Raw genomic sequence first — 27,248 nt, 5'->3', positions numbered from 1 at the left:
TGTGTGTGTGTGTGTGTGTTCCAATACAACTTTATTTAGAAAAATGGATAGCCAGTCCTATTATGTTGAGGAGCACTCCAAACACAAAATCTGAGAGAAACATTGAGGAAGCAAAGCTTATTCTCAAGAGTTCACCTGGAGATTAGTGGGGCTGGAGATGATGTTTTGAGGAAGGTGAAAGGCAAAGTGATCTACCTGGAAGTTCTCCTGGTTCTCCTACGACCCACAGGAACAGGAGTGCTGGAGTAGGAAGCAGGGGAAGCTGTAGAGACATTCTCCCTGTCCCTGAGAATTATTGGTAGCCTGAGAAAGTAGAGAGTGAGCTCTCCATCCTAGGAAGTCAGAAGCCTCCTAAAGTTCCTCCATGTCCCCTCAACATGAACATCTGTGCTATGATTGTTTTCTAGCCATGAATGCTCACCCCAAGGAGATGATGCCCCTCATGGGCAGAAAAGCCACCATTCCCAGTGGGAACCCTGCCATCCTTCAGGAGAAGAGGCCAGCAGAGATCACCCCCACTAAGAAGAGGTAGGACTGGCAGGCTCAGGCCTGAGTGCTATACTGTGAAGGTGGCCTTTCGGGCCGACCCTCAGAGAGACTTTTCCTGGGTGGACCTGAGTGTCTCAGTCTCATGTATGGAGGCCTTGTGCCCAGCTATGTATAACTGGGGATGGGGTGGGGAAAAAACATTGTAAACTCAGGGGGCTGAGCTAGGGAGGTCAGTATAACTAGAATAATCAGGGAAGCCTCCCTGGAATGGTCAGGGGGCCCTGAGGTGGGAACACTCAGGAAAACTCCTGGGGGAGGCAAGGGATTACTAGAGCCATCCTTGAGACAGGGAGCAAAAGGGGGGTGGAAATTCCAGGTGGGCCGGACCCCCTACTGGGTACTTTTCACACACATTCACTATGTGCCCAGCCAGGTTATTCACACTCTCTAACCCCACCTGTGTAACAGGGACACCAGCAAAGGCGCCAACTCATAAGATGATGGTTGATTGGGATCATGCCATCAAAGTGCTCAGAACTGGCCAAAAGTCAGTGCTTAGCCCATGGCATTGATAGCGTTTTTGTATCTTGAGCTTCATCTTCATCATCGTCATAATTATCATCACTCCACAAGGCACCTGGGGACTGTGCAGGGCTGGGATGGTTATGACCATTTCTCAGTTGGGGACAAGGAGGAGGCAGGAGCAGGGAGAGTATTTCCCCAGGGTCACACCTGGCCTCTGAGCTGCCTCCACAGCAGTCTCTCAAACCCCTCAGCCTCTTCAGCACCCCTCAAGCTGGAATGCTCCTCCTCCATCCCAGTTGTGCTTCCCTTGGCCCTGGGGCAGGCCTCTTGGTCTAGGTTGGCCTGTTTGCCTGGCCTCCTCTGTTCCTATCTGAGGCCCACTCTTGGGCCAGAGGTAAGCTTGGTGCTTTCTCTTCGGTTGGTTTGAGTAATAATCACCAAGGTCTTTTGTGCACCAGGCCTGAGCCTGGGCCCCAGCTGGGGAGACCGGGACACACACAGAGAGAATGCCTGCCCCTGCTCGTAGTCTGGTTGGTGAGAGAGGCACCAAGGAGAATGTGGGAAGTGCCCTGGAGAGAGGGTGAACTAGACAGGGCAGGGCCTGAGGTCATTCTGATTCTGTGGGCAGTCTCAGGGCAATTCCTGGAGGAAGTAGTGGTAGAGCAGATGATGGCAGGTGGAGAAGAAGAGAAAGAGCATCCAAGCATAGGCTTGGGGCAGGGATCAGTGAGGAGTCCCATGTGGCTGAAGTGCTGGGTGGGTGAGGGAGTTTGGGGAGATGAGTTCCACTGTGGCTGGGTACTGGCAATAGGTTAAAGAGATTGAACAAAACTGAGGGCAGTGGGGAATCACAGAGGGGTTTATGTGAAAGGGAGGGCATGGTGAGATTTGCATTTTGAAAAGGCTACTCTGAGTAATCTCTGTGGGTGATGGATTGGAAGGGAAGCTGTTGGGAAGCCTAGGTGGTGAGGTCTGAGTCTGCATGGTCAGGGATGGAGAAGAGGAGACCAGTGAGAGAGGTATTAGAATCATGGGGTCCACAGGAACAACTATGATGTGGGGAGAAGGAGGAACAAAAGACATTCCCTTTTGCTGGTGGAGAGGCCTGGAGGGATGATGGGGCTCTCTCTGACATGGGCACATTAGAAGAGAAGGAGCAAGGTCAGGAGGAACAAGCCATGTTCAGATGTGAAATGTTGGCTGAGAGGTGCCCAGGGAACATCCAGGTAGAAGCTCCATCCTGGAGCGCAAGAGAGAAAACTCAGGGCATATAGAGATCAGATAGGTCTCAGTGGGACCTTGGGGCAGCCTGGGTCTGGGTAAGAGCAGAGATATGCTTGAGCTAAGCCACCAAACACTGCCCTTTTCTCTCTCTTCCCCTCCCTCTCCCTCTCACATTTCCAAGGGAAGTTTGGATGGCAGGGAAGAATTGAGAACAGGATTTCAGGAAAATCACAGATTCTTCCTGCAGTCAAGTTGCATTTTGTTTTTATCTTATCCCTATTCATGAAGTTAGCTCTAGGCTGACTTCTGCCTAAGGGCCTTGAGTGCTCAAGGACCGAGTGTGAGGTATGACTTTTGTCTCAGGAAGTGGTGGCTCCTCTTTCCCAAGAGCTCTTTGAGGGCCCTCAATTCCTACTTATCCCAAGACTCTGAAGGTTTGAGCTTCTTCCCTGGGACTCAGGTCTAGAGAAAAAAAGAAGAGTAAAGAAAAAATGGTATGTAAATAAGGAAGGCAAATCTGACCGCTAAGGAAATATGCACCAATGGTGGAATTGAAGGCACCAAGAAATCTAGATTGGGGAGAGATTTTTCCTGAACCATCATGCTACGCCCTGTGAGTAGCTGCCACTGTGACCATCTTATTGGGCCCTGGGCAAGGTGATGCCCGGGGATAGAGACACAGTTTGATGAAGGGTGTGGAGGAGTTGGTGTCACGGGGCTCAGAACACTTGGGCATTTCCAGGGCCAAAGCAGGTGAGACAGGTTCCTCCCCAGCCCTGGGGCTGCTCAGGGATATTTTTTTTTGGCATCAAAGAGACAGAAATGCAGGAGAAATGGTGCAGAGCTGTCTGCTCAACTGACTTAACAACTCCCAGGTGGTGCCCTTTGGTCTGGGTCAAAGGTAGGAATAAACAGCATTTACTGCAGGTCAGGAGCCAGGATGTCACAAGACCTTGCCATCTACTCATCATGGTGGATGAGAGGTGGCATGTGAAGTGGCAGGTAGGGCAGGCATGGGACAGACCCTCATGGTCCAGCAGCTCTCTGGCTCAAGAGTCAGGTCCTTGTTCACAGTCGGGTCCTCTCTAGCCTGGCTCTCACCACTCTCCTTCCCAGCTCCCGAAGACCCCCTTCTGCAGATACCCTCACCTTCTGCCAGGGAGGCTTCTCTTATGTTGCTCTCTCTGCTTCCAGGGCTTTTCCCAAACCACAGGTCCATTTCAAGACCGAGACCAAATCCCACCCTGATAGAACACAGAGCCTTCTCTGATCCCTGTCCTTGACGGGAAGGAGCTTCTCCTGTGAGCTCCTACAGCCTCTTTGAAGAGGTAGTGTAGTTATTAGGACAGTGTCTTAGCTCTAGTTGAGATCTCTGAGGACAGGGTCTCTGGGAAGGTCATCTCTTTTCTCCCTGCCCCCATATTTCCTACACAGAGCATATTCGTAGTTTTTGAGTAAGTGGATGAGTCAGTGAAGGAGCAGACAAGACAACGAGAGAAGGAGTGAGTGAGTTGATGCATAAGCAGCCCAGTGACTCAGCACAGTCCCTCATCATTAGTAAAGACACCTCACAGTGAGATGAGGACATACTTCTTCCCCTTCCTTGGGCCCTCAGTCTCCAGGCCTGGGGTGTGTAGATGCTCTCATGATGTGGTTTCCTGGACTATTCGTGAGACCTCTGTGGGCTCTGAGAGGAGTCCCTGAGAAGGAGGGGGAGTGGAAGAGAGGCAAAGGACCCTTCCTGGGCTTCTTATTCAAGACTGGAATGAGAAGTGAGGGCTTTGGGCAACTGAGAGTTCAGTGGGAGTCACTTGAGGTATGCAACCTCCTAACGTTTATAGTGTAAGGCTGTGTTAGTCTCTTTACTTATTGGTTCAGGCTACTGGTTTCTCTATCTTTTTACCTATTTACCCACCTAACTACTACTTCATTAGACAGACTTCCTTCCTTCCTTCCACCCATCCATCTATCCATGTGCGTATCCATTTATCTATAAATCCATCCTACCATTCCTCTATCTATCCATCATCCATCCATCCATCCATCCATCCACTCATTTGTCTATCTATCTCACCATTTATCTTTCACTCATCACCTTATTCATCCCTGCTCATCCATTTAGTTAGGTCTTCTGAGTGTCAGGACCAGTATTGGGTTCTGGTGAATCAAGACAATGCAATTGTAGTTTCTGCTGTTGAAGAACTTATAGCCAAATTATATAGTCTAGAGCAAGAAAAGCAATAGCTTTACTGTGCTATGCCCCGGTCTGATCCTTGGGGTCAGTTCTGACCAATCCACTAGAACAGTAGCTCTGTGAGGGAAAAGATTTTGCCCACTTGTCCACCACTATATCCCCAACTCTTAGAAGAGTACCTGGGACATTGTAGATGCTCAATAAATATTTGTTGAGTAAATGTACTACCGAAGAGCCTAGACAGGTAGGGATAGCTTTGGGGTGGCTATTGCATGGGCACTGCAGGGATACAGGGTAGTGGTGATCAGACTGGATGACCTCTGATGCCCATTTCAGCTGGATAGTCATAAGTAGATGATGCCAGTGCTTCCTTCCTCCAGACTCGAGGCCTTATGGATCATCTGACCCAACCATTCTCCATCCAGGTGAGGACATTTGGACCAGAGATGGCAAGTGACCACTTGAGGTCACACAAGAGGCAGAGCCAGAGCCAGACTAGAACCCAGGCCTCTGGCTCTCAGCCAAGGGTTTACTCCTCTCTTTGTCTTCTCTTTTGGAAGAAGGATTTGATTTTAGGTCAGGTCAGAAGTTTCCTCTTAATGGGCAGGTGACAGGAAAGTGAGGGCTGATGTGTCAGCTGGCACTGCCTCCCATCCCACTTACACCCATTTCTGGAATAATTGAGCCTTCCAGGCTTGTCTGTGCCCAGAGGAGAAGAGAGGGATTACCCAGGCAAGGCCTGGCTCTCCCTCCTGCGTGCCACACCTCAGGAGGTGGCTATGTTGGGTGGCCTCCCTCTGTGGCAAATTCCTGGAGCTGGTTTGCTGGAAGAAGACCCAGAGGGCTAAGGGGAGAGCAGAGCAGCACAGAGAGTAGCATGAGCTATGAGCCTGAGAATCAGAAGTCAGGTTCTCTGACTAATTTGGCTTCTATCCTGGTGGGTGACCATGGATGAGATATTTCTCCATACTGGGCCTTAGTTCTCTCATTGCAGAATGGGGCCACCATCCCTTCCCTGCTGCCCTCCCTTCTGAACTTGATATTGCTGAGACTGTACTCTGGGAGCTCTTCTGTGATCTTGTGCAGAAGGGAGGGGCATATTAATCCTTCTGGACCTATGAAGGAGTCAGGCAGCAAAGGTGCTTAGGAGAGAGGCCTGCGAGTCAGGAAGCCACAGCATGGGCCAGTTCACAGAGCAAGGTCACTGTGTCAGGAGTTGTGCTATAGTAGCTGTGGGGTGGGGATGTTGCTGCAACCAAGATCATCCTCAGCCTGATCCTCACCATCCTAGCTGTCATGAGAAGGCGTGTCCCTGAGTGTGTGATTGTGGGTTCTGAGAGCATGCACGTCTGCATTTGTGGGTGTGTCTGAAGCCAGGCCATGGCTGTGTCTGGGTGTGTGTCTTGCCTCTCACGGGACAGTAAGTGTCTCCCCTTCCCTGGGGCTTAGCCATGTCACTGGCCCTGGGCCCACATCTCTCCTCCTAGCCCCAGGGAAAAGTGGACCCCTCACTTGCCCCTCCACTGCTCCTCACCTCCACTGTCCAAAGTGCTTTCCTGAGTTTTCCTTCCTGGCAAGGATTCTCAGCATGAGTGATGATGGAGGGGGGTTGATTGTGGGGATGGGGACTGCACCGGAGCAACCAGTGTAACTCCAGCCTTTCTCCTCTGCCTCAAGAGCCAAAAAAGTTCCTTGTAGATCTCAGGGTCTAGGGACTTTTCCAGAAGAGCTCTGCTTCAAACCTGAGGTAGGGGGAGTGGTTGGGGGTTGTGATAGAGGAGTTAGTTCCCATTGCCATGTTCTCCATCCCTGGTGAGTCCTTTGCACCTGGAGGCAACTGAAGAAAGGAAAATCTCCTTCAGGTGGTAGGCCACCCAAATAGAGACCACTGGGTTCATCTACCCAGTATTTCTAGTGATGAGTCACCCAGACCTAGCCTTGAATCCAGTCTCTGCCACCGACCTGTGGTGTGATCTTGGGCAAGTTGCTTGACCTCAGAGCCTCCACATGCCCATCTGTGAAATGTGGTTGATAAGGACGGCACCTACCTCACAGGGGCTGTGAGGGTTAAGTGAGAGCACATGGGCACAGAGTCCAGCATGGAGTCCAGCGTGGGCATGGAGCTTGTCGAGAGTGAGTACTTAGTAGGTATCCTCGGTAGCAGGGTTGCAGGACACACAGGTAGACAGGCCCTGCCTCAGCTCTAATGGCCTTGCTTGGGTATCCCCCCCAGTGGACACTTTTTCCTGGAGATAGAAGGGTTCGAGCCCAATCCCACTGTTGCCAAGACCTCTCCCCCTGTCTTCTCCAAGCCCATGGACTCCAACATCCGGCAGTGGTGAGTACAACCTGCTGCCCAGTCCCTTGCCCTGGCCAGCCCTCAGCTCCAGTGGGTGGGCGGTGACTAGCCTTAGGCCACATGGCCAGGCCTGGCTGTAACATGGTACTATTGTCCATTTTTTAACTTGTCCTTCTTTCTACCCTTTCCCCTTTCCTCCAGTGTCTCTGGCAACTGTGATGACATGGACTCACCTCAATCTCCTCAGGATGACATGACGGAGACGCCATCCAATCCTAACAGTCCCAGGTGAGCCTGGCCCTTCCCCTTCACAGAGCCCACCAGGCAGGTTCCAGAGGAACAGGCACTGGGACCCTTCAGGAAAGCTGCCATTCCTGGAGTGCTGGGATAAACGTCTGGGCCCATGGCTGTGATGTGTAGGAATGTTTTTGGGGAGAGAAGTATTACATTTTATAAACTATAAAAGTAATATTTATTCATTACACTATGCAGCAGAATGAGAACTTAATGCAATACATATACGTAAATTAAAAATATGTGCATCTAAACCATCAAACATCAACATGCATTTTGCAAGAACATGTACTATCAAAGGATACACGTCAATGCATTACCATAGTTGCCTGTTTGGAGTATGGGGACAGGGGAGGGGTAGATGAAAAATTCAAACCACAAAATATGAAAATAAAAATTTCCTTCCCCAAATTCCATTCTTTCGAGGTAATCACTATTAACAGGCATCTGTCCTTCCTGATCATTACTATGTGTATCCAAATATATAGTTTGATAGCATGTGATTGTATTTGGGTTAGAAAGGGAGCTTGCATAGGGCAACACAGATCCTAGAGGCCTGGAGCACTAGTGGAGGAGATTTTAGATGTGTGACAGACACACAGAGATGCTGGGGGGCTGGTGCAGTACTCTGTAGGCATAGTGCCTCTGGGTGGGGGAGTGGGAGTGAGGAGAGCATGGAGTCGTGGTGTATGTGTGGTGAGCTAGGAAAATTTTCTGGCCTCAGTGCAAACCTGGCCAAAGAAGAGCAGAGACGGAAAAAGAAGCGGCTGAAAAAGTGCATCTTTGCAGCTGTGTCAGAGGGCTGCGTGGAGGAGCTGCTGGAGCTGCTGGTGGATCTGCAGGAGCTTTGCAAGCGGCGTCGTGGCCTGGATGTGCCTGGTCGGTGCTGGCCCCGGCACAGGGTGCGGGGCTGGGGGCCCTGCTTGGCTCCTACTGTCCACTTTCCCTCCCATCAACTCATGGGGCTGGCATTTGGGGAGCCTTGAATGCTGGGCTAGGAACCTGACTCTGAGGGCAATGGGAGCCATGGAAGGGCTTAAACAAGTGAGCATCATGGACTAGCTACTGCCATGAGGGTGGTAGTAAAATTGGAGATGGCCACTGTCTAAGTAGAGTTGGACCCCAGCAATGGAGCTGGGGAAGGAAGAACAGCACTTCAAGCTGTGGCACTGGCAGGAATCAAGGACTGGGCAGTGAGGGGGAGAAAGGAGTCAGGCGGTACCATTGGTGACTTGGTGGACGGTGGAGCCCCAGCTGTCTTGGAGACTAGGGGAATAGCAGGTTATAAGTCGGGGGGCGGGTAATGAGCTCTATTTGTAGCCTGCCAGGAGCGAGAAGGCTGGAGATTTCAGGGCCTTGGCACTAAGGTGGACAGTGGGAAGCCATGCAGTGGATGAGACTGCCCCTTACCAGGGGGAGGTTGAAGAAAGCAAAGAGTGAAAAGCCTCTGATAAGGCTGTCAGGGGCCTTAGAGAAGAAGGAGCCAGCAGAAAGAGTTTTAGCAGTTAGGGAGGGGAAAGTTGCATGCTCAGGGACACCCACTGTGGGCATGCTGCAAGGAAGGTCTTGAGGTCTGAAGCTGCAGCTCCCACACCCTGGCCTCTCCTGCTCAGAACCGGGAGAGCCAAGGGCCCCTCCTGCAGCTCCACCCTGTGACCCTGCCTGTAGACTTCCTCATGCACAAGCTGACGTCCTCGGACACAGGGAAAACCTGCCTGATGAAGGCCTTGTTAAACATCAACCCCAACACCAAGGAGATCGTGAGGATCCTGCTCACCTTCGCCGAGGAGAACGACATCCTGGACAGGTTCATCAATGCCGAGTACACGGAGGAGGCCTATGAAGGTAACTGCCTGAGGGAGGGATGTGCGGACAGCAGGTAAAGGCCAGGCCACGTAGGCGCACAGCTGTCACTGAAAGCCCAAAGCACGTAGCGTGGCACGTAGCAGGCACTCCTCTCTTCCTTCCTTCATGCTGCAAATAATTTTAAGCACGGACCACATACCAGGCATTGCTTTTTTTGACACCAGTTTGTAGTGGCAAACAAGACAGATAAAGGCTACTGGTCTAAATAAGGTAATTTTAGGTGGAAAAATGCTTTGAAAATAAAGTAAAAGAAGGTAATGTGACCAAAAGTAACTGGGGATGGACAACGTTAGGGGGGATGGTCAAAGAGGTGAACTTTGACCTGAGGCCTGTATGATGAGAAGGATCCAGAACAAGGCAAGGGCAGTAGCCTGAGATGGAAATGAACTTGGCACATTTGAGTGATGAAAAGAAGGCTGGAGATGACTTTAGAGAGCTGGATGGGGCCAACACATAACAACTATTAGTATCATCGTTGTCATTATTATTAACTCCTCCATTTGGATCTCAATTTTGTGGCTCCTCTCTAAGGTGGGCCTGAGAGAGTACAGGGAAACCAAATTTGGGATAGTGTTTCCCTGCCCAGGAAATCCACTGTGAATAACCAGTAAGATATATCCTCATTTGAGATTTTGGAGTCAGTAACTATCCTATTAGGATCTCATGAGGTGCTCCTGGCAAAAATTATGGGCTCAAGAATGACTGGATGCTATCTTGCCGAGATGCCAGGGAGCACTAAACATCTCAGCTTTTTGCAGGTGGGAGTCCAGCTTGGGCCCTTAACTTTTCTCATGGGAGAAAGTAATTTTATTTTTATTTATTTACTTATTTAAACTCTGCAGACTTTCAAAAGGATTTTTTTGGTTGTACCCCCAAAAAAAAAAAAAAAAAAAAAGGCAAGGATTGTGAAAAACTAGAAACTATGGAGTGAAGGAGAGGAAATCCAGGGAAAATTGCTAACATTGAAGGCTGAAATGCACACCGAGCTCCCTGATAGCCAAAGCAAAGAGAGAAACTGGATGCACTATATAATGTTCTCGGCTTGTCACTAGGTAGTTGACACAAGTTCTATAGCCAGAGAAGTTTAGGCCAGTGCTTCAAGCTTCTCTGTCCTGACTGTTCTCCCCTTTCAGTCCCTTTCCATCCCCTCCTTTCTTCTAGTCAGTATTGCAGGGACTTAGAGACTTTTTTTTCTAGCAGCATGTTTCCCTTGAAAGCAAGAATGAGTCTGTCTTCCCCATTTTCCTCTCCAGAGATGATTACTATGATGTGTATGCTTTGAGGACTTTCCTAGGCTTTTGACATATGTGTGTAAGTGCACATAGAAATAGCCTTATTTATTCATTTATCTACTTATTTAATATAGAATACTATTATACTGTTTGTATTGTTCTACAACTTAATTTTTTTTAAAATTAACTATGTGTCTTAGACACTTTCTCTTATCAGAACATTAATGTCCGCCTCCTTTCAACCTTAGTCTGAGTACAGCTGTACTGTGGCTAATTTCACCATTCCTCTATTGACAGACATCTGGGTGGTTTCCAATTTTTCACTATGACAATGTCACAGTACATACTCTTGTTTATGACCCTGCACACAGTGTACACATGTTTTAGGAAAATAATTTGAACTAGAATTTCTGGGTTCAGAGTCATGCACATTTAAAAGTGTAATGGTTATTGACAAATTTGCCTCTAAAAAGTATTAGTCCTCCCAATCCTTTGCTAATTCTTCTTCTTCTCCCCCTCCTCCCTACCACCTCCTCCCCACTCTCCCACCCTCCCCACACACCCCAACTCTTCTTCTTTTCTTTCTTCTTTGCCTTTGCCCATCTGCTGGATAAAAAGCAATAAATCATTAGGTTCAAATTTTCATTTTCCTTATTACCTTGATTTTGAACAACTTTCACATTCTTTATTGACTATGTGTGTTTTCTTTTCTGTAAGGTGCTTAATACTTTTTCTAAGTTTCCTTTTAGGTTGTTTGTCTTTCTGTTGATTTCTAGGGCTCTTAATATATTATGAACTTTTAAAAACACATGGTCTCTTCTATGTTTCAAATATTTTCTCCAACCTACCTATTGCCTTTTAACTTTCTTTAAGATGCCTTTTGAAATACAGAAACCTTCAGTTTTTATGTAAGCAAACAATTCTTTATGGTTTCTAAATTTTGGATCTTACTTAAGAAGGTTTTCCATACCAAAGGTTAGTTATAAACGAATTTTACAATAAAAAAAAAATGCTTAGTTGTTTAATCCACGATGACTTTATTTTTATGGATGGTGTAATGGCAGCTCTTTAGAAAATGCTGTTTCTGGTGGGACATTCTGAGACCATTCCCCGCTACCCCTAGCCTTCTGCTCCCTTCCATCTGGAGGTCTGTAGGCCACCAACAGGGTTAATGTCCCTCTTCCTCCCTGCTGCTTGTCCTCTGTTCCATTCTTCAGTCACTGGCACCAGCCACCCAGCACCCAGGCCAGACATCTGAATCTTACAGGAGACACTCCCCTAGGCCCTGCACACCATCCTGAGGACTCTTTTTCCTAAGGGTCTTTGGGCCTCATGATCTCTCTTCACTGGAGCCACAGTTCTGCATAAGTCTGGGCTCCCTCTAAGACATCCTCCAATTTTGTAGCCAGAGTGACCTGCAAAAATACATGTACGAAACCGAAAATTGGTCAACACCTTGTGATTTCCCATGACCGTTAGGATAAAGTTCTAACCTCTTAACCTGGCTTATGAGGCCTTGAGCTGGCCCCATCGAGCCTCGTTAAACTTATTTGGTGGTGGCAGCTTCGCGGCCACTTCTGGGAAGCCCTCAGACCCACCGGGGCTGCATTAAGAGCCCCTGCTCTGGTACCACCGCGCCTCCACCTCCCTGTATGGTAGCACTCAATTTTCAGTGAGATTGTGTGCTTCTTGAGGACAAGAATTAAAGCTACGTCCCGTGTGCGCTGTATCGCAGACACCCGAGCACAGAGCGAGCACTCCATAAACATTCTTTGCTTCCATGCAAGAATAAATGAATCAAAGAAAGAAGTTGGGACTTTTGGTAGCTGGCGACACAAACCAGGCAGCTGTTATTTCGCCATGGTTCCGAGGAGGGTATGCAGGCCAAAAGGGGGAAAAGGCCAGACAAGGTTTGTCACCTGATGTCTCAGCCGCTGAGCGCCGCCCCCGCCCATCTCACCCCGTCCACAGGGCAGACGGCGCTGAATATCGCCATCGAGCGGCGGCAGGGAGATATCACAGCGTTGCTCATCGCGGCGGGAGCAGACGTCAATGCCCACGCCAAGGGGGTCTTCTTCAACCCCAAATACCAGCACGAAGGCTTCTACTTCGGTGGGTGCCGTCGGCCGAGCCTGGGTTGGCGGGGAGGGTTCAGGAGAGGGCGGAGGGAGGGCCCCAGACGGTCTCAGTCCATTGAGGCGCTGGGCTTTCGGGCTGGTGGCTGGAGACCCCACTGAGAATTTCTTCTGGCTCAAAAGTGTCCGAGAGGACAGAGCCCAGACTAGGGAGAGGGCAAGTGCAGATCCATCTGAATTGGACCTCCAGGGAGTACCAGAGACGGAGGGCCTGGGAAGGTTGGGAGGGTGCAGGAGCCTGCAGCCTGGGAGTGTCACCTGGTGGTCTTAGAAGGCACACAGGCATCCATCCACCTGAGTAGCCCTCTGTAAAGAATAGACACCTGGGAAAAGAGCTCTCGTTTACAGGTGAGGAGACAGGTTCCGAGAAGGGAGATGACTTGCCCCAGTGTAGTAAGGAGCTGATGTAGGTGTCCTGGCTGCCAGCTCTGGCCTTTGGCCTCTGTACTCAGTGCTTTTCAGGACTGCAGGCAAGGAGTCAAAAGTGGAAGTATAAAAATTCCCTGACTGACACGGTAGGGGGTCCAAAAGCAATTGGGATTAGGATGCTCTAGGTGAAAAAAATTTGTTTAAATATGTAATTTAGGTATAGTGAACTTCCCCCATTTTAATGTACAGTTCTGTTCATTTCCACAAATGCATACCACCACGATCAGGACAGGAGGCAAACAGCTCCATCACATCAAAAAATTTCCTGGTACAACTTTGTAGTCTACCCTTCTTCCTGACTGACAACCTCTTTTCTCCACCAGGTGGTTTTTTAATCAGCAGGACTAGATAGGTCTCCGTGGCCTTGAGGATAGAGTCTTGTCCAGTCTATTGCCCAGCATCGGACCTGATTGGAGCTGGTGTTGGGAAACATTTCTTGGGTGGGATGAAGGGAGGGGACAGGAGGGAGTTTGGGAGGGAAGCAGCAGGAGACTTGCTGTTCGGTCCTACTTCTGCCTTAGGCTGGCTATGTGATCATGTGAGTCACATGCCTTCGCTTTTCTTAACACATATTTATTGAGCACTTACTGTATATATCAGGAACTGTTCTAGGTGTTTGAAATCTATCAGTGAACAAAATAAAGTCCTCATGGGAAAGAGAACATCAATAATAAACATGATAAATAATATTAGAAAATGAAAGGTGCTATTGAAAAAAATAAAAAATAAAGCAGAGAAACAGCATTTCTGGGGCAGGAAGGAGGTTGATTTCAATTTTACTAAGGCAGAGTGACTCATTGAAAACATGACGTTCGAGCAAAGACTTGAAGGAGGTGAGGGGGTGTGTGATGCAGATATCTGAGGAACAGCACTGGAGGCAGAGAATAGCTAGTGCAAAGGTCCTGGGTAGGAAAATCCCTGTGTGTTTGAGGGAAAGGAAAAAGACCATTGTGGCTGGAGGGGAGTCGGGGGAGAAGAGGAGATGATGTCAGAAGATGTAGGACTTGTAGGCTCTCGTTGGAACTTGAGCTTTCGTAATGGGTAAGGTGAGCCTTATGTGTTAGCAGCATCATTCTGGCTGCTGTGCTGAGGGCAGAGTGTTAGAGGGCTAGGGTGGTAGCAGAGAGACTAGCTGGGGGGTCTGGGGAGACAGATAGTCTCAGGGGTCAATCCTACTGAGATGGTCAGGATACAGTCTTCAGACCTGGGACTTGGGGGACACTACTCTGGTCCATGACAAAACTGAGCCCCAGTGCTCTCCCTCCCCCAGGCGAGACACCCCTGGCCCTGGCAGCATGCACCAACCAGCCAGAGATTGTGCAGCTACTGATGGAGAATGAGCAGACAGACATCACCTCGCAGGACTCACGGGGTAACAACATCCTACACGCGCTAGTGACGGTGGCTGAGGACTTCAAGACGCAGAATGACTTCGTTAAGCGCATGTACGACATGATCTTGCTGAGGAGCGGCAACTGGGAACTGGAGACCATGCGCAACAATGACGGCCTCACCCCACTGCAGCTGGCTGCCAAGATGGGCAAGGCCGAGGTGGGGCTCGGGGGCAGGTGGGAGGGCAGGAGGCGCGCTGCCGTCTGCCAGCCCTGGGGCCCCACAGGTCACACCTGGGCCTTGGAGAGGTGTCAGCCTTAGGTCCGAAGTGCAGTTGTGGCCTGAGGTGAGTTTGTTCTGAATAGCCACACAGAGCCACTGAGATGCAGCCTGGGCCCATCCTCTGGATTTTAGTCCCTGACACTCCGTGTTTCTAACTCCTGCCATGGGACCCCCTTGCTGGGATCAGAATGGGGGAGCCTTAAAAGCTGTAGTGACATTATATCTCAAATTCCTCATGGCTGAGGATTCCTACATGGCAAGGCGCTGAGCGGAGGCTGGGTGTTTGACCCTCGGGACCTTTAGCCTCTCATGAGGACAGGGGTCCCAGAATGGCTGCTCTGGATCCAGAGCCAATGGGCTGCTGCTCCCTAGCTCTGGAGTGACCTTAGTCTGTCCATCAGGTTGAAATTCTAAGCCAAGTCTCCAGCAGAGTATGTGGCTGCTCTTGGCCCTTTGTTCCCTGTATGATGTGGCCGTGGAACTCAAGGCTTGACTGGGAACCTTGGTGGAGACTTGGGATGGAGTGAGCTCGAATCTCTATTGGTGGTTCGAGCCATGCTTGGTCTGAGATCAAGGCGGGGGATGGGACGGTGATGCCCTTAGGGCCTTGGGTCCTGTCCTAGTGATCAGGATTGGGGTCCACAAGGGACCTTTTCATTCTCTTGTCAGAGGAGGAGGGGATGGAGAATGGCTTTGACAGAGGAGGAATTGTGTGTCTCCCCACCCTCCGGGTCCACTCCCCGCTGCCCTCATTCTTAAGACACAGACTCTGTCTTTGCAGAGATCTGTCCAGTCTGTAGGAGCTCTCTGCCTGGGCTGGGTCAGGTGAGATCAGGGCTCTGACACTGCCCTCCACAACGGGCGCCTTCTCCTGGGCCTTGGGTTGGTGCCAGGGGAAGCCCTGACCCCCATCCTGGGGTACCCCAGGGCTCAGCTTCTGGGGAATAGTGAGCTGGACAGCTATGGCTCTATCTTGCCTTCACATTGGAACCACCCAGGAAGCTTTACAAGATACAGATGCCTGGGCCCTCTCCAGAGATTTGGACTGAGTTAGTTGATGGTGTGAGATTTTTTTTATGTTCCCCAACGACCTAATGTACTGCAGAGTTTGAGGATCACTGACGTAGAGAGTGGGTCTCCTGGCCTCTCCGTAAAGCTGTGTCTTGTGTATCACCCCTATCTGGCCAGAGCAGTAAGCCTCAAGTGTTAGGGTCTTGACTGAGGGTGGGATGGGGAAGCTAGAAAAACTTCTAGGTTCTTCTCAAATCCAGGCCAAACAAATTAATTTTCAAAATTGTCAGTTCCTGGATTCTTCACTGAATGGGTTTTATTAGCTGATCGTATAGCTTTCCACAGCACAGGAAAAGGGCCTTCACAGATTTTCTCTCTGGTATTCACAATCCCCAGTGAGATGGGCAGACCAGTGGGCTTCTCTCCCTTTCCACAGACGAATCCGAGCCCAGGGATCACAGCGTTGGATGCAGAGGCGGGACTGGGTTCATCCATGGTGGGAGCGTCTTCCCAGCCCTGTTGGCCCCAAGCCCGGTTCTGTGGCTGACAGTTGTTCATCTTCCTGTCCGCAGATCCTGAAGTACATCCTCAGTCGTGAGATCAAGGAGAAACCACTCCGGCGCCTGTCCAGGAAGTTCACCGACTGGGCCTATGGACCTGTGTCGTCCTCACTGTACGACCTCACCAACGTGGACACCACAACAGACAACTCAGTGCTAGAAATCATTGTCTACAACACCAATATAGATGTGAGTCTCCTGGGTGGGCTGGGAAAGGCCAAGGAGTGGGGGCACTGAGAAGACCCCATGCCACTAGCCGAATGTGTCTGCACTTTGCCTCATTGGGCAGGGAGTCAGCATAGAATGGTCAGGGCCTGTGCTGGGTTCCTAGCTATCCTTGGATGGGGGTCTCCTGGCCCCAGAATCTTGGGTAGCGTGGGGGTGGGGTGGGTGGTTAGTGTTGATATTCTCCATCTTGTTTCTCCCCAACTCACCCTACTAGTTCTATATGGCCAGGCTTAGAATTCTTTCTCCCCCCAAACCTGGCCCCAAATGAGGGTCAAGGAGTGCACAGCTGAAACAACCAGGGAGGCCTTCCTGGAAGAGGCAAGAGAGGAGGTCAGTGAAGCTGGAGGGGAAGAGAGAGGATCAGCAGTGAGAAGTTTTCAGCTCTTGGGAGGAAGCAAGGCAGCAGACTAAATCTTTGCCCTTCGCATTTTATCAAGAGTCATGCTTCTCAGAGCCTGCTTTTTCCAGGGTCTCTGTAGACCCTCACAGTAGCCTGGTGGGTGGGGCAGTTTGACTAATATCAGTTGTATAGATGAAGAGACTGAAGCTCAGAGAAGGTAGGGGCTTTCAGACAAGGGGGACCAAGTTGGGGCCAGAATGCCTATCACACCTCTGCCACCTTCTAGCCCTCACTCCTCACTGAGCAGTAGAACCTCTTGCTGGAAGCCTGGTTCCTATGCATTGGGCTGCTACCTGGGGCCACTGGCAAGGAGCCTCAGGAGCCAGAAATTACCCTTCTAACATTTCCAGCCAAACCAGTCCATTGGACATGACTGGCCCCTCTGCCAGGGGAGCGCTGACTCAGGGCTCCCTTTGAAATGAGGGCCTTTGACAACGGTCCCCCTCTCTCTTGTCTCTGTGGTGACTGTGGTGGTCTACCCCCAGAACCGGCACGAGATGCTGACCCTGGAGCCCCTTCACACCCTGCTGCATATGAAATGGAAGAAGTTTGCCAAGTACATGTTCTTCCTGTCTTTCTGCTTTTATTTCTTCTACAACATCACCTTGACTCTCGTCTCTTACTACCGACCCCGGGAGAAGGAGGTATGTGGACTCTTTGTTGGGGGTATGGGGTGGTCAGAGCTGCAAGAGCTTGGAGCCACCCCATGTGCAGATGGGGAAACTGAGGCCCAGAGAGCCCAAGAGATTTGCGTGGGCTTACCCAACTGTCATCCGTCAAGGTTTCTAGGGAACTAAATATATCACCACTACTTAGCTAGGCTAAACCCCAGGTGCTCTGCTCCAGAGTGACCCAGACTGAGGAGAGAACTGGAGGATTAGGAGACTTAGGTTCTGCCCAGCTCTGTCTAAATCTAGAGCTGATCGGGTGTTTCTCCTGTGAGGGCCACAGGAAATGGGAGGCAGGGAAGGTGACTTGGACAAGCTTTTATACCACTCTGGGGCTGTTTCCCATCTATTACCCAGGATGCAGAGTTTCACCTTTATTTAACTATACCATGAGACCCTGTGAGTGTCTGGAATTGGATGGGCTCTGGAATGGATAAATGCCATGAGGTGTGAGGGCTCTTAGCGTGGACTGGTTCGTGGTCTTTACTGTAGAGCTAGGTTTCCACAGTGGGTGGGGAAGGCACAGGCAAGGGGCTGCCATTCCTTCTGCCACCCTGTACAGAGATCTGGCTCCCTGCTGGCTTCTGGCCTAGCCTGAGGGTTCAGCCTGTGTATGTGCTTGGTCCCTCCAGAGCGGTGCTACCCCTGCCCTCTTCACTCCCCATCCTGCACCACCCATTTCTTTCCCTTCTTCCCAGGCGTTCCCTCACCCCTTGGCCCTGACACACAAGATGGGGTGGCTGCAGCTCCTAGGAAGGATGTTCGTGCTCATCTGGGCCACGTGCATTTCTGTGAAAGAGGTGAGTGGGCCACTAAACCCTTCTGAACTGGTCTGCGATGCAGGCAGGTGATAGTAGGCCTGGCTTCTATCTTGCCCTGTTCTGCCATTACTGCTGGGTGGGGGTGGGGGCTTTGGGGACTCATTTCCTTTCTAAGCTTTAGATTTCTTAGTTTCAAAATGGTAAAAAATAAATAAGCATTTGTGCACCATGCCTACATCACCTATGCACCCCTCTATCCTTTCGTCTATTATCTGCCATTTACCTAACCTCCCAGCCACTCAGTGGCCCATCTTTCTCTCCCTTCCATTCACCTATCCAATCACTTGTCCTCTCTCATTGACCCAGCCACTCATTTATCCATTCAGATACCCACTCATCCTTACTCACTATCCTTCCATCTTTCCAACTGTTTATCAATCAATCACTTGATTGATCCATCCATCAATTCATTTAACCAATGAATCAAAAGGTGTATTCCGTACACATTCTATATGTGGAGCCCTGTAGAGGGATGATAGGGAGGGAGAGGATTTGTCTTCCTTGAACTCACAGTCTGGTAGGGGATTTCAGAGGGACACGAACATCTAGACTTCGAGATAGTCTATGAAAGGGCCCTGCGCTGGGCTCAGAGGAAGAAATCTGACTTTTATCTGGGGACAGGGGGAGGAGGGAAGGCTTGAAAGCAGAGATGGCAATGGTAGGACTGGGTGTGAGGACAAGGGGGAGGAGGTCATGACAGGGTGGGTATGGGGAACAGCATGAGTCTGGAAAGCCAGCCCACATTTGGGAAATGGCAAGTAGCTTCATGGCTGTACTGCTTTGTAGGTTCTGGGGTGAGGATGAGAGTGAGAATAAGAGCTATAAGAAGATTTGGGGGAGCATGCACTATTACTCTGGGGTTGCCTGTGTCCCCCAGGCACAGGTCCATTTTTGTGTCACTCACCTGGGCTCTGGCTGGGCCTCTACACACTGAGTCTCAATCCTGGGAAAACACCTGCTTCCTCAGATTCTCCAGTGAGGGGCACAAAAAGAGTGCAGCTTTTCTTTCCTTTCTGGTCTCAGGGCATCGCGATCTTCCTACTGAGACCCTCAGATCTGCAGTCCATCCTCTCAGATGCCTGGTTTCACTTTGTCTTGTAAGTAGGTCTGTCTCCTTGGTCACAACCTCACAGGCAGGGCTAAAGTCCTGTATGGTGGCCGCTGTGTCCCTCTGGAACAGCTGCCCTGCCATGTCACCATGTCCCAGTCATTCTGCCATGGTCATGTGGCCAGGGACCTACTGTCTCACTTCTGGTAAGAGAGGCACCTAGATGCCCATGGAGAGGTCTAGAAAACCCTAGGACAGTGCCCACTACCTGGCTGCAGTGATGGCTGACTCCCCCTGCTGCAGGGCTCCAGGTGGCAGATAGCATGGAGAAGGCATGAAAAGGCTTAGCAGTGTTGCTACTGTTTAATGCAGGATTCTAGCCCAGTTCCTCCAAGTTGCATGGGGTCTAGAAGTTGCCATCTTGGACCCTGGCAAATCATGGCTAGAAGGTACTTGAGAATTCATCGAGTCTCATCTGCATGCATGAAAACTGAGGCCCAGACCAGGGCAGTGAGTCACCCACAGTCACTCAGAGCTTCAGTGGTGTCAAAGCCAGCCCCAGCTTTTCAGTCATCTTCTCCCCACACTAGTGCAGGCATGGCTACCATAAGGCCCTAGCCAGAAAGCCCAGCTCAGCTCTGTCTGAATAAGGTCATGTGCAGTCAACATTAGAGGCTTATGTGGCCCATCTCTGAATGAGCAGAGGCTGATTCAGCACGGCTACCATGTGAATGGAACAGAGTCTGCAGCATGGGTTGAAGAATGTTGGCCTCATAGCTCTGTAGACACCACTGAAGTCTCTCTTCTGAGTATTTGGAAGGCTATGCCTATAAGACTTTGAATCTTAGCCTGATGTTCCCAAATACCTAAATGTTTAATGAAGTATGTTCCTACCTCCCAGAGGCATGAACATAGTTCTTCACCCCTGTGGGCAGGTGAGCGCCCAGATCCTGCAGTGAATGGGTAGGCCAGGTGCAGCACTGCCCCATGATGCAAGCCACATGGGAGTATGTCACCTTTGAGAAAGTATGATGATTCCAGAGAAAATCCCATTTATACAGCCACTGGCTTTAGTGCAGACCAGAGGCACCAATGCATTGTCCTGTTCTTCTGTTTCTTTGTCATTTTGTTAGTGTAGAGGAAGGTATATACATGCTTCCTCACTTCAGTCCCAAATATTTGCTTGTCACTGCACGAGAAAAACAAGGTTACCTGAGTCTTAACTTTTACCAGTTACATGTTTTATAATGGCGGAGACTGCCTGATGTTATAAGCAAGAGAGGGTTTTTATCCACATGCCTGTATAACTGATGGTGTACAAACTGTTTAGGAGTAGATTTTAATCTTGTATACTTGATATATATTGTATCTAAAATTTTTTAAATTGTGAGAAAATATACATAACAAAAGTTACTAAATGATTACAGTTCAGTAGTACATTCACATTGTTGTGCAACCGATCTCTAGAATTCTTTTCATCTGGCGAAACTGAAACTCTGTTCCCATTAAACAGCTTTCTGCTTCCCTCCCCGCAGCCCCTGGCAACCACCATTCTACTTCTGTCTCTCTGAATATGACCACTCTAAGGACCTCGTATAAGTGGAATCATATGGCGTTTGTCTTTTTGTGACTGGCTTGTTTCACTTAGCATATATCGTACTTTTTTTTTTTAAAGATAAAAAGGTAGCTTTGAGGGACTTTTGTTATGGTTGGCTTGTAAGTATAGCTGTCGTCAGCTTTTAGCATTTTAGTTAAAAATGCAATCATTCACTGTATCTTCAGTCTACCCCAGTGGTTCTGCAATCTATGTGAGAATCAGAAATCATGTGGGTGATTTAAAAAATATACAATCTCCTGGGCTGCACTCCAGATCTTCTGAACCAGAATCTCCTGGAGCCCTGGGGATCTGCGTTTTTAAAAAGTCAGCTGCAACCATCCCACTGCTGGCCCTAACTCACATCTGGTGATGTGGTTTGGATTTTAGACATAGTCAAGTGGATCTGGGGCAGCTTTATCTGTCTCTTCAGCATCAGCCACCAGGGTGATGGTTCAGGGTTTAAGGGCTGTTGGGGTTTGAATATCTGCCCTGATGCTGAGAAGTAAGGCCCTTGTCTCCTGTGTCTCCTGAACAGTTTTGTCCAAGCTGTGCTTGTGATACTGTCTGTCTTCTTGTACTTGTTTGCCTACAAAGAGTACCTCGCCTGCCTGGTGCTGGCCATGGCCCTGGGCTGGGCGAACATGCTCTACTACACGCGAGGGTTCCAGTCCATGGGCATGTACAGCGTCATGATCCAGAAGGTGCGTTTGGGGACTTCCAAGCATCAGAAACGCACTGGCTGAGAGAGTCCTCAGACAGTGTCAATTTTTCAGATGGAGAAACAGTCTGGAGAGCAAAAGGGGGTTGCCCAAGGGACAGGCCGCTGTTCTTTCTCTTGAATGCCACTGTCTCCACTTGCCTTTGGTCGGCTTCAACTGTCTAGACCTTGAAACGCCTAGGCTTGTTGGGCATTTGGGAAGGGATACACTTTGTGAAGGAATGTTCTCACCCCAGGCAGTGGTGTGCTGGTAAATATTTAACAACCGGCTCTCTGGGAAACACACACACACACACACACACACACACACACACATTTTGTGTATGCATTACTATATAAAGGATGTGTAGCATACAATTCACAACAATAATAAAACATACAATACTTTTTATTGTAAATTCCACATAGCTAGTTGAATCTTACAGAAAATTAGATGATTTTTGTTCATCTCTTGTATCTGTTGCCAACCTATGGCTGCAGCTGACAAATGAGTGTTATTCCAACATAAATGTTGGTTGATACTTTTCTTTATTTTAAGGAGTAAGATGAAGGTGAGATAATGAAGACTTACGTTGGAACTTCAATTGTTTGACGATGATGTGAGTCACTTATTTGGTGAATTGAGTAATAGTTTTCAAATACTAGAAGACTATTTCATTAATATTATTGTGCTATTTGCAATGTATCGGCTACAGATAGGACACATTTTTAAGTTAAATTTGCTCTAACATTTTCTCTATTGCTGTCTTAAGTCTAGATCTAGACAATCAACAAAATAATGAGTCAATCTCTGATTTGTAGCATTTATGAATTTCTCTGGTATGAATGTTCACCCTAGCTTATTTCCAGCTACCAACATGAACACTGATCACAGAGCTAGGAAGAGATGGACAGACAGTCCATTTGGCTACAATAGATGTAAATAACCTTAAGATCACAGGTCACTGTAAAATGTAGTAAAATAACTAAGAAGTGATGAGTTGTGAATACTCGCTATCTGTTTTTAATATAATTTATTTACTTATACATTTATATGTTTTAATTTTTAATAATGGCTTTGTTTAACAACCAGCTCACAAAATTCATGAAAATGTAATAATCAGCTCTCGTGAGCTGGTGTGAGCTGGCTCCAGCACACCACTGCCCCCAGGAAGTGTGAGGATTCTAGATGTGAGACTCTATGAAGAGTCTTCATAGATGGGGTGAATTGGCAGGGCAGAGACAGACTGCCTTCCAGGAGGGAGGAGGAAAGAGGGAGAAAAGCAGGAACACATGGCTTCTCAGAGAAGGTTGGGGGCCAGGGCTGAACTTTGGAACATCAGAGGGACTTGGCTAAAGGGAAGGGAGAATGGCCTGAGTGAGGGCATGGTTAGGGCAGAAGCTGTGAGATCAGTCTACAGTGAATACATGCTCAGACCTTACCCTCGAATCATGTTTCTTTCTTTGTAGGTCATTTTGCATGATGTTCTGAAGTTTTTGTTTGTATACATCGTGTTCTTACTTGGATTCGGAGTAGGTAAATAATAGTAACACCTGTATTTGTGAAGCACTTTATACAGATGTCAAAATGACAAAGCACATTCTAGCCTCAACAACAATTGTATAAGCTACCAGTGGAGCCCTTGCTGTACTTAGCATTTTCTAAGCATTATCTTTTTACTTCTCCTAACATCTCAATCAAGGGGGCATCATCATCCCTGATTATAAGGTAACTGAGGCTTAGACTCCAGGATTTGAACCAGGCCTGTCTCTCTTATTCATCCCCACTGTGAGGTATACCTCCCACTTCCACATCTGTCCTTGTGACTATTACAACTGAGACAGGCTTGGCAGGTGTTTTTGGCTCTATTTTACAGATGCGGAAACTAAAGTTTGTAGAAATTTGATTGATGGTCTTTGAAAAATAAGAGTAAAATAATTCATCAAGGTAACCTCTGTTGGCCCTTCACATCATGTTATTCTCACAGTTTGCTTCCTGTGAGAACCCCTGGTCTGCTGGGGAGCAGGGATAGGGAACCCCTTCTTGAAACTTCTCCAATTACAACAGAGCAAACAGTACAATCTGATTTTATTTCTAATGTTTACATGGGAGATATGGTTTTATTTCTCCATGCCATGGCATTCCAAGTTAGGCAGATGTTCCTAGTGCCTGGTACCTTTTCTGAGTCATAATTTGCTTATTTATTTGAACCTTCACTTGATTGTTTACTCATCCATCTATTTATTCATTCATGAATTTGACCATCCATCCATCTATCCAGGCAGTCAGCCAGCCAGCCAGCCAGCCAGCAATAAGCTGCTGCTGCAGTATGTTGGAAAAAAAGGAGAAGAAAGGGCTTTAGGCCTTGACCAGGAGAATCTCACTACAGAGTATTAGGAGAACACTCAGGACCTCACAGTCTTGGGGGAAGATGACCCAGCTACAGGGGGTCAGGAGCTCAAAGCCTGGTTGGGGAGCCAGGGACACACATAGATTATAATTAGCAACACTGCAAGACTGTGAGTGATCAAGGGCTAAATGATGGGGTAGAGGAGGGAGAGAAGTATGTGGGCTTTGTTAGGCAAGAAGGGCTTTCTGCAGGAGGTCAGGCAGACAACCAGCCTGATGAGCCTTCTAGGAGAGCTGGGGCTGGAGATAGAATTTAATTGGCTAGAAGGAAGGCGGCAACAGGCCTGTAGTGTGTGTGTGGGTGCATGTGTGTACGTGCAAGTATGCCTGAGCTTGTTGGGTAGTTAACCGGGCAGAGAAGCTAAAGAGAACACCCTGTTATGTCCTCCCAGCCCTGGCCTCGCTAATTGAGAAGTGCCCCGATGACAAAAAGGACTGCAGCTCCTATGGCAGCTTCAGTGATGCTGTGCTGGAACTCTTCAAACTCACCATAGGCCTGGGTGACCTGAATATCCAACAGAATTCCAAGTATCCCATCCTTTTTCTGTTTCTGCTCATCACCTATGTCATCCTCACCTTTGTCCTCCTCCTAAACATGCTCATTGCCCTCATGGGGGAGACCGTTGAGAACATCTCCAAGGAGAGTGAACGCATCTGGCGCCTACAGGTGAGCCTGGTGGAAACCTGGGTATGGCCTTCATACGGACTTGGTTCAGCACATGGTATTGACAACCATCAATACTGTGGATCTTGGGTGGGGCCTGGGCATCTATATAAGTTCCTTGTACTTGGCCAGGTTTGAGGAAGCATTAGTCTAGGTTCCTTGAGTATAGGGTCAATAGCATGTGTGAGAGGAACTCAGACTCATGGGGATGCTCTGTTCAGAGTCAACGGTGTGATATGTGGATGTTGAAGTGTGACCGTAGGTTGCATTAAGAGGAGTATATGGTATAGCACAATGGAGGTGACAATTCCGCCCTCCTCCATCTAGGCCTCAACACTCCTCACATACCGTGGGCCTTATATACTGAGGACACTAACCCACAGAGTGTCCAGAGGTGGTAACCAGGCTTAGGAGAGGACTGGAAACTGTGCCTTGCAAGAAAAGGTGTAGGGACTAAGATTGAGGAAGGTGACATTTCTTCAGATATCTGCAGAACTACTTGTGAAAGAGAGCAGCTTCCTTCTGTGGCCTCAGGGGCAGAACTGGGGTATATGGGGCAATATAAGGAGAAAAGCTTTGATTTAACACAAGGAAATTTCTAATTATTAAAGCTTTCTTAATTGGTTTGTTGGCTATATATAGGAGAGATTGACCAAATTATTGACAGGAAAACTGCTGAGAGGATTCCAAGCCTGGGATGGAGGTGGGACTACATGATGTCTGAACTTCCCTTTACCATAGGATCCCAGGATACTAACATGTTCAGTTAGGAAGTACCTGGACTTCCAGAAACATTTTTTTTATGTCATGTTTAGAGCAATATGAACACCTTTTTCAAACTTTGTGGTTTTTCATTTTTGAATTCTGTGGAGAAGCTGAACCCTCAGGATCTATGTATTAAGCATTCAGTGAGGGTGGAGTGGGCTGTTCGGTGGTGTGTGTGTATGTATTTTGTATGCGTGTGTATGTGTATGTGTGTGCGTGTGTGTGTGTGTGTGTGTGTGTGCGCGCGCGCAGGTGCATGCACTCTCATATGCAGCTGTGCTACTGGGCTGGCCCCTCGGCGACGTGCTTAGGCTTGTTTCTGTCCCCAGAGAGCCAGGACAATCTTGGAGTTTGAGAAAATGTTGCCAGAATGGTTGAGGAGCAGATTCCGGATGGGAGAGCTGTGTAAAGTAGCAGAGGAAGATTTCCGGCTGTGTCTGCGGTAACAGAGGGAGAAGGGCCCTTTGGCAGTAGTCTTTGGGTGGGTGAAGAGAGCCGAGTCGGGGAATGCTAGAGAACAGTGCTGCTACTTGCATGCTGTCCCACAGCCATGGTCTGTTCTAGACTCCTCAAAAGATGGAATTTGCTCTTTCGGGGTTGCTGGCTCTGGAACAAGTCTTCCTGAGCTTTGGAAGGGAGAGGAAAGGACTGCCATAAGTGGTCCCTTCTCTGCCATTTTGCGGGGCTTTAACAGCCTCTCCCTCTCCAGTGTCTGGTTTAGAAAAGATCTTCCAGCCTGGAACAATTTGTCCTTCTGTCTACCTTATGCAGGTTATGTGACACCAGGGGACCCAAGGCACAATTTGTTGCTGGCAAATGAAAATGACAGCTCCTTTTGACAGATACCAAACTTTTAGCTTTTTAAAAAGTATTTGCACATGCCATGACCATCTTTTTTATGAACCCACATCTTCCTACCCCCACCTGACTGGCTGACCCTACAGACTAGGTCCATTGAGTATAACTGTGCCTAAACCAACTTCTCTGACTGAAATTCCCACACTGCCCCAGGAACCATTATTTCCAACTGTCATCGTTATTCTAACAAAATCTCTAATTTTGACACTCTTGCTCTAGAGATGTTCTCTGAATGTGAACTTTAGCCAAATTATCACCTCCAGCTGTAACCCAGCACTAGACACAGCCCACTCTTTTGGGGTTTGAAGCCTAACCACCTTTTAGTGCAGCTTTAACCCTAGTTAACCATCTATGAGTTTAATCCTTATGTACTTACATCTTCTTAGCTGGGGCCCTCCTCCTCTCTGCCCCTCCCTCTTTCCCCAAGGACTACCTCTTCAGTCAAGCACATTGCTGCTGTCTGAAGTTGTCCCCTTTATACCTCTCTGAGTTTCTGGGACCCGCATGCACTGGGAGGAGACTGATCCTTGAAGGCCTGGGAAAATGGGGACTTGGGAAGATTTCAAACCCTAACAATGCCAACGTGACTGTCTGGGGCAGGAGTGCTCTTGATTCCTGGGACAGACAGAAGGGAAACCATCTAGGACACCCCAAACATCCTGCTGTTTGTATTTAATGAGATGCAGTTGTGAAATAGTGAGAATGATTATCACACACCTGTAGGATCAACGAGGTGAAGTGGACTGAATGGAAAACACATGTCTCCTTCCTCAATGAAGATCCGGGTCCTGTGAGACGGACAGGTACTACTGCTGTCAGAAAGTGTGATGATCACTCCTATCTGACCATGTGACTTTGGGAAAATGAAGTTTGAGGGCCCTGATCTTCCCCATCCTATGGGAGGGTTGAATTAAATTGATTCTCAGGTCCCTTCCAGCTCTTTTTATAACCCTTGTTGGAATAACTTCTAAAAATCAGATGATGAAAAAAAAAAGCCTAATGATGTACCAAGAATGGAAACACATCTTGTAGAGTGCTTTATTTCTAAAATAGTGTTTTGTTTCTTAAAAAAGCAGATTTCAACAAAATTCAAGATGCTTCCAGGAGCAACAGCAAAACCACCCTCAACGCATTTGAAGAAATAGATGAATTTCCGGAAACTTCGGTATAGAAGCAGAATCCAGAGCTGGTGTGAGCATGGGCTGTCTGATGCTGCAGGC

General features: G+C 48.5%; 1 protein-coding gene across 2 annotated transcripts in view; it reads left to right on the top strand.

Moving 5' to 3' along the window:
- TRPV3 (transient receptor potential cation channel subfamily V member 3) overlaps positions 1-27,248 on the top strand; it is a 29,635-nt gene extending 2,387 nt beyond the window's left edge. The window contains exons 2-18 of one of the 2 annotated variants that reach the window (XM_039886377.1): positions 408-528; positions 6,666-6,770; positions 6,933-7,019; positions 7,750-7,904; positions 8,694-8,870; positions 12,095-12,235; positions 13,958-14,238; positions 15,885-16,061; positions 16,986-17,144; positions 17,867-17,968; positions 19,013-19,086; positions 21,170-21,335; positions 22,802-22,868; positions 24,134-24,408; positions 25,500-25,612; positions 26,752-26,831; positions 27,105-27,248. In XM_039886377.1, coding sequence (XP_039742311.1) covers positions 410-528; positions 6,666-6,770; positions 6,933-7,019; positions 7,750-7,904; positions 8,694-8,870; positions 12,095-12,235; positions 13,958-14,238; positions 15,885-16,061; positions 16,986-17,144; positions 17,867-17,968; positions 19,013-19,086; positions 21,170-21,335; positions 22,802-22,868; positions 24,134-24,408; positions 25,500-25,612; positions 26,752-26,831; positions 27,105-27,199 — 2,373 coding nt within the window. In that variant the 5' untranslated portion in view covers positions 408-409 and the 3' untranslated portion in view covers positions 27,200-27,248. Of the gene's footprint in view, positions 1-407; positions 529-6,665; positions 6,771-6,932; positions 7,020-7,749; positions 7,905-8,693; positions 8,871-12,094; positions 12,236-13,957; positions 14,239-15,884; positions 16,062-16,985; positions 17,145-17,866; positions 17,969-19,012; positions 19,087-21,169; positions 21,336-22,801; positions 22,869-24,133; positions 24,409-25,499; positions 25,613-26,751; positions 26,832-27,101 lie in introns of both variants that reach the window. The other variant, XM_039886376.1, reaches the window with a different exon arrangement.

Source organism: Pteropus medius, unplaced genomic scaffold (assembly GCF_902729225.1).
Source record: "Pteropus medius unplaced genomic scaffold, Ma_sr-lr_union100, whole genome shotgun sequence".
In the NCBI taxonomy this organism is placed as follows: domain Eukaryota; kingdom Metazoa; phylum Chordata; class Mammalia; order Chiroptera; family Pteropodidae; genus Pteropus; species Pteropus medius.
Note: the sequence above shows the minus strand (reverse complement) of the source record. Positions and strands in the feature narration are given on the sequence as shown.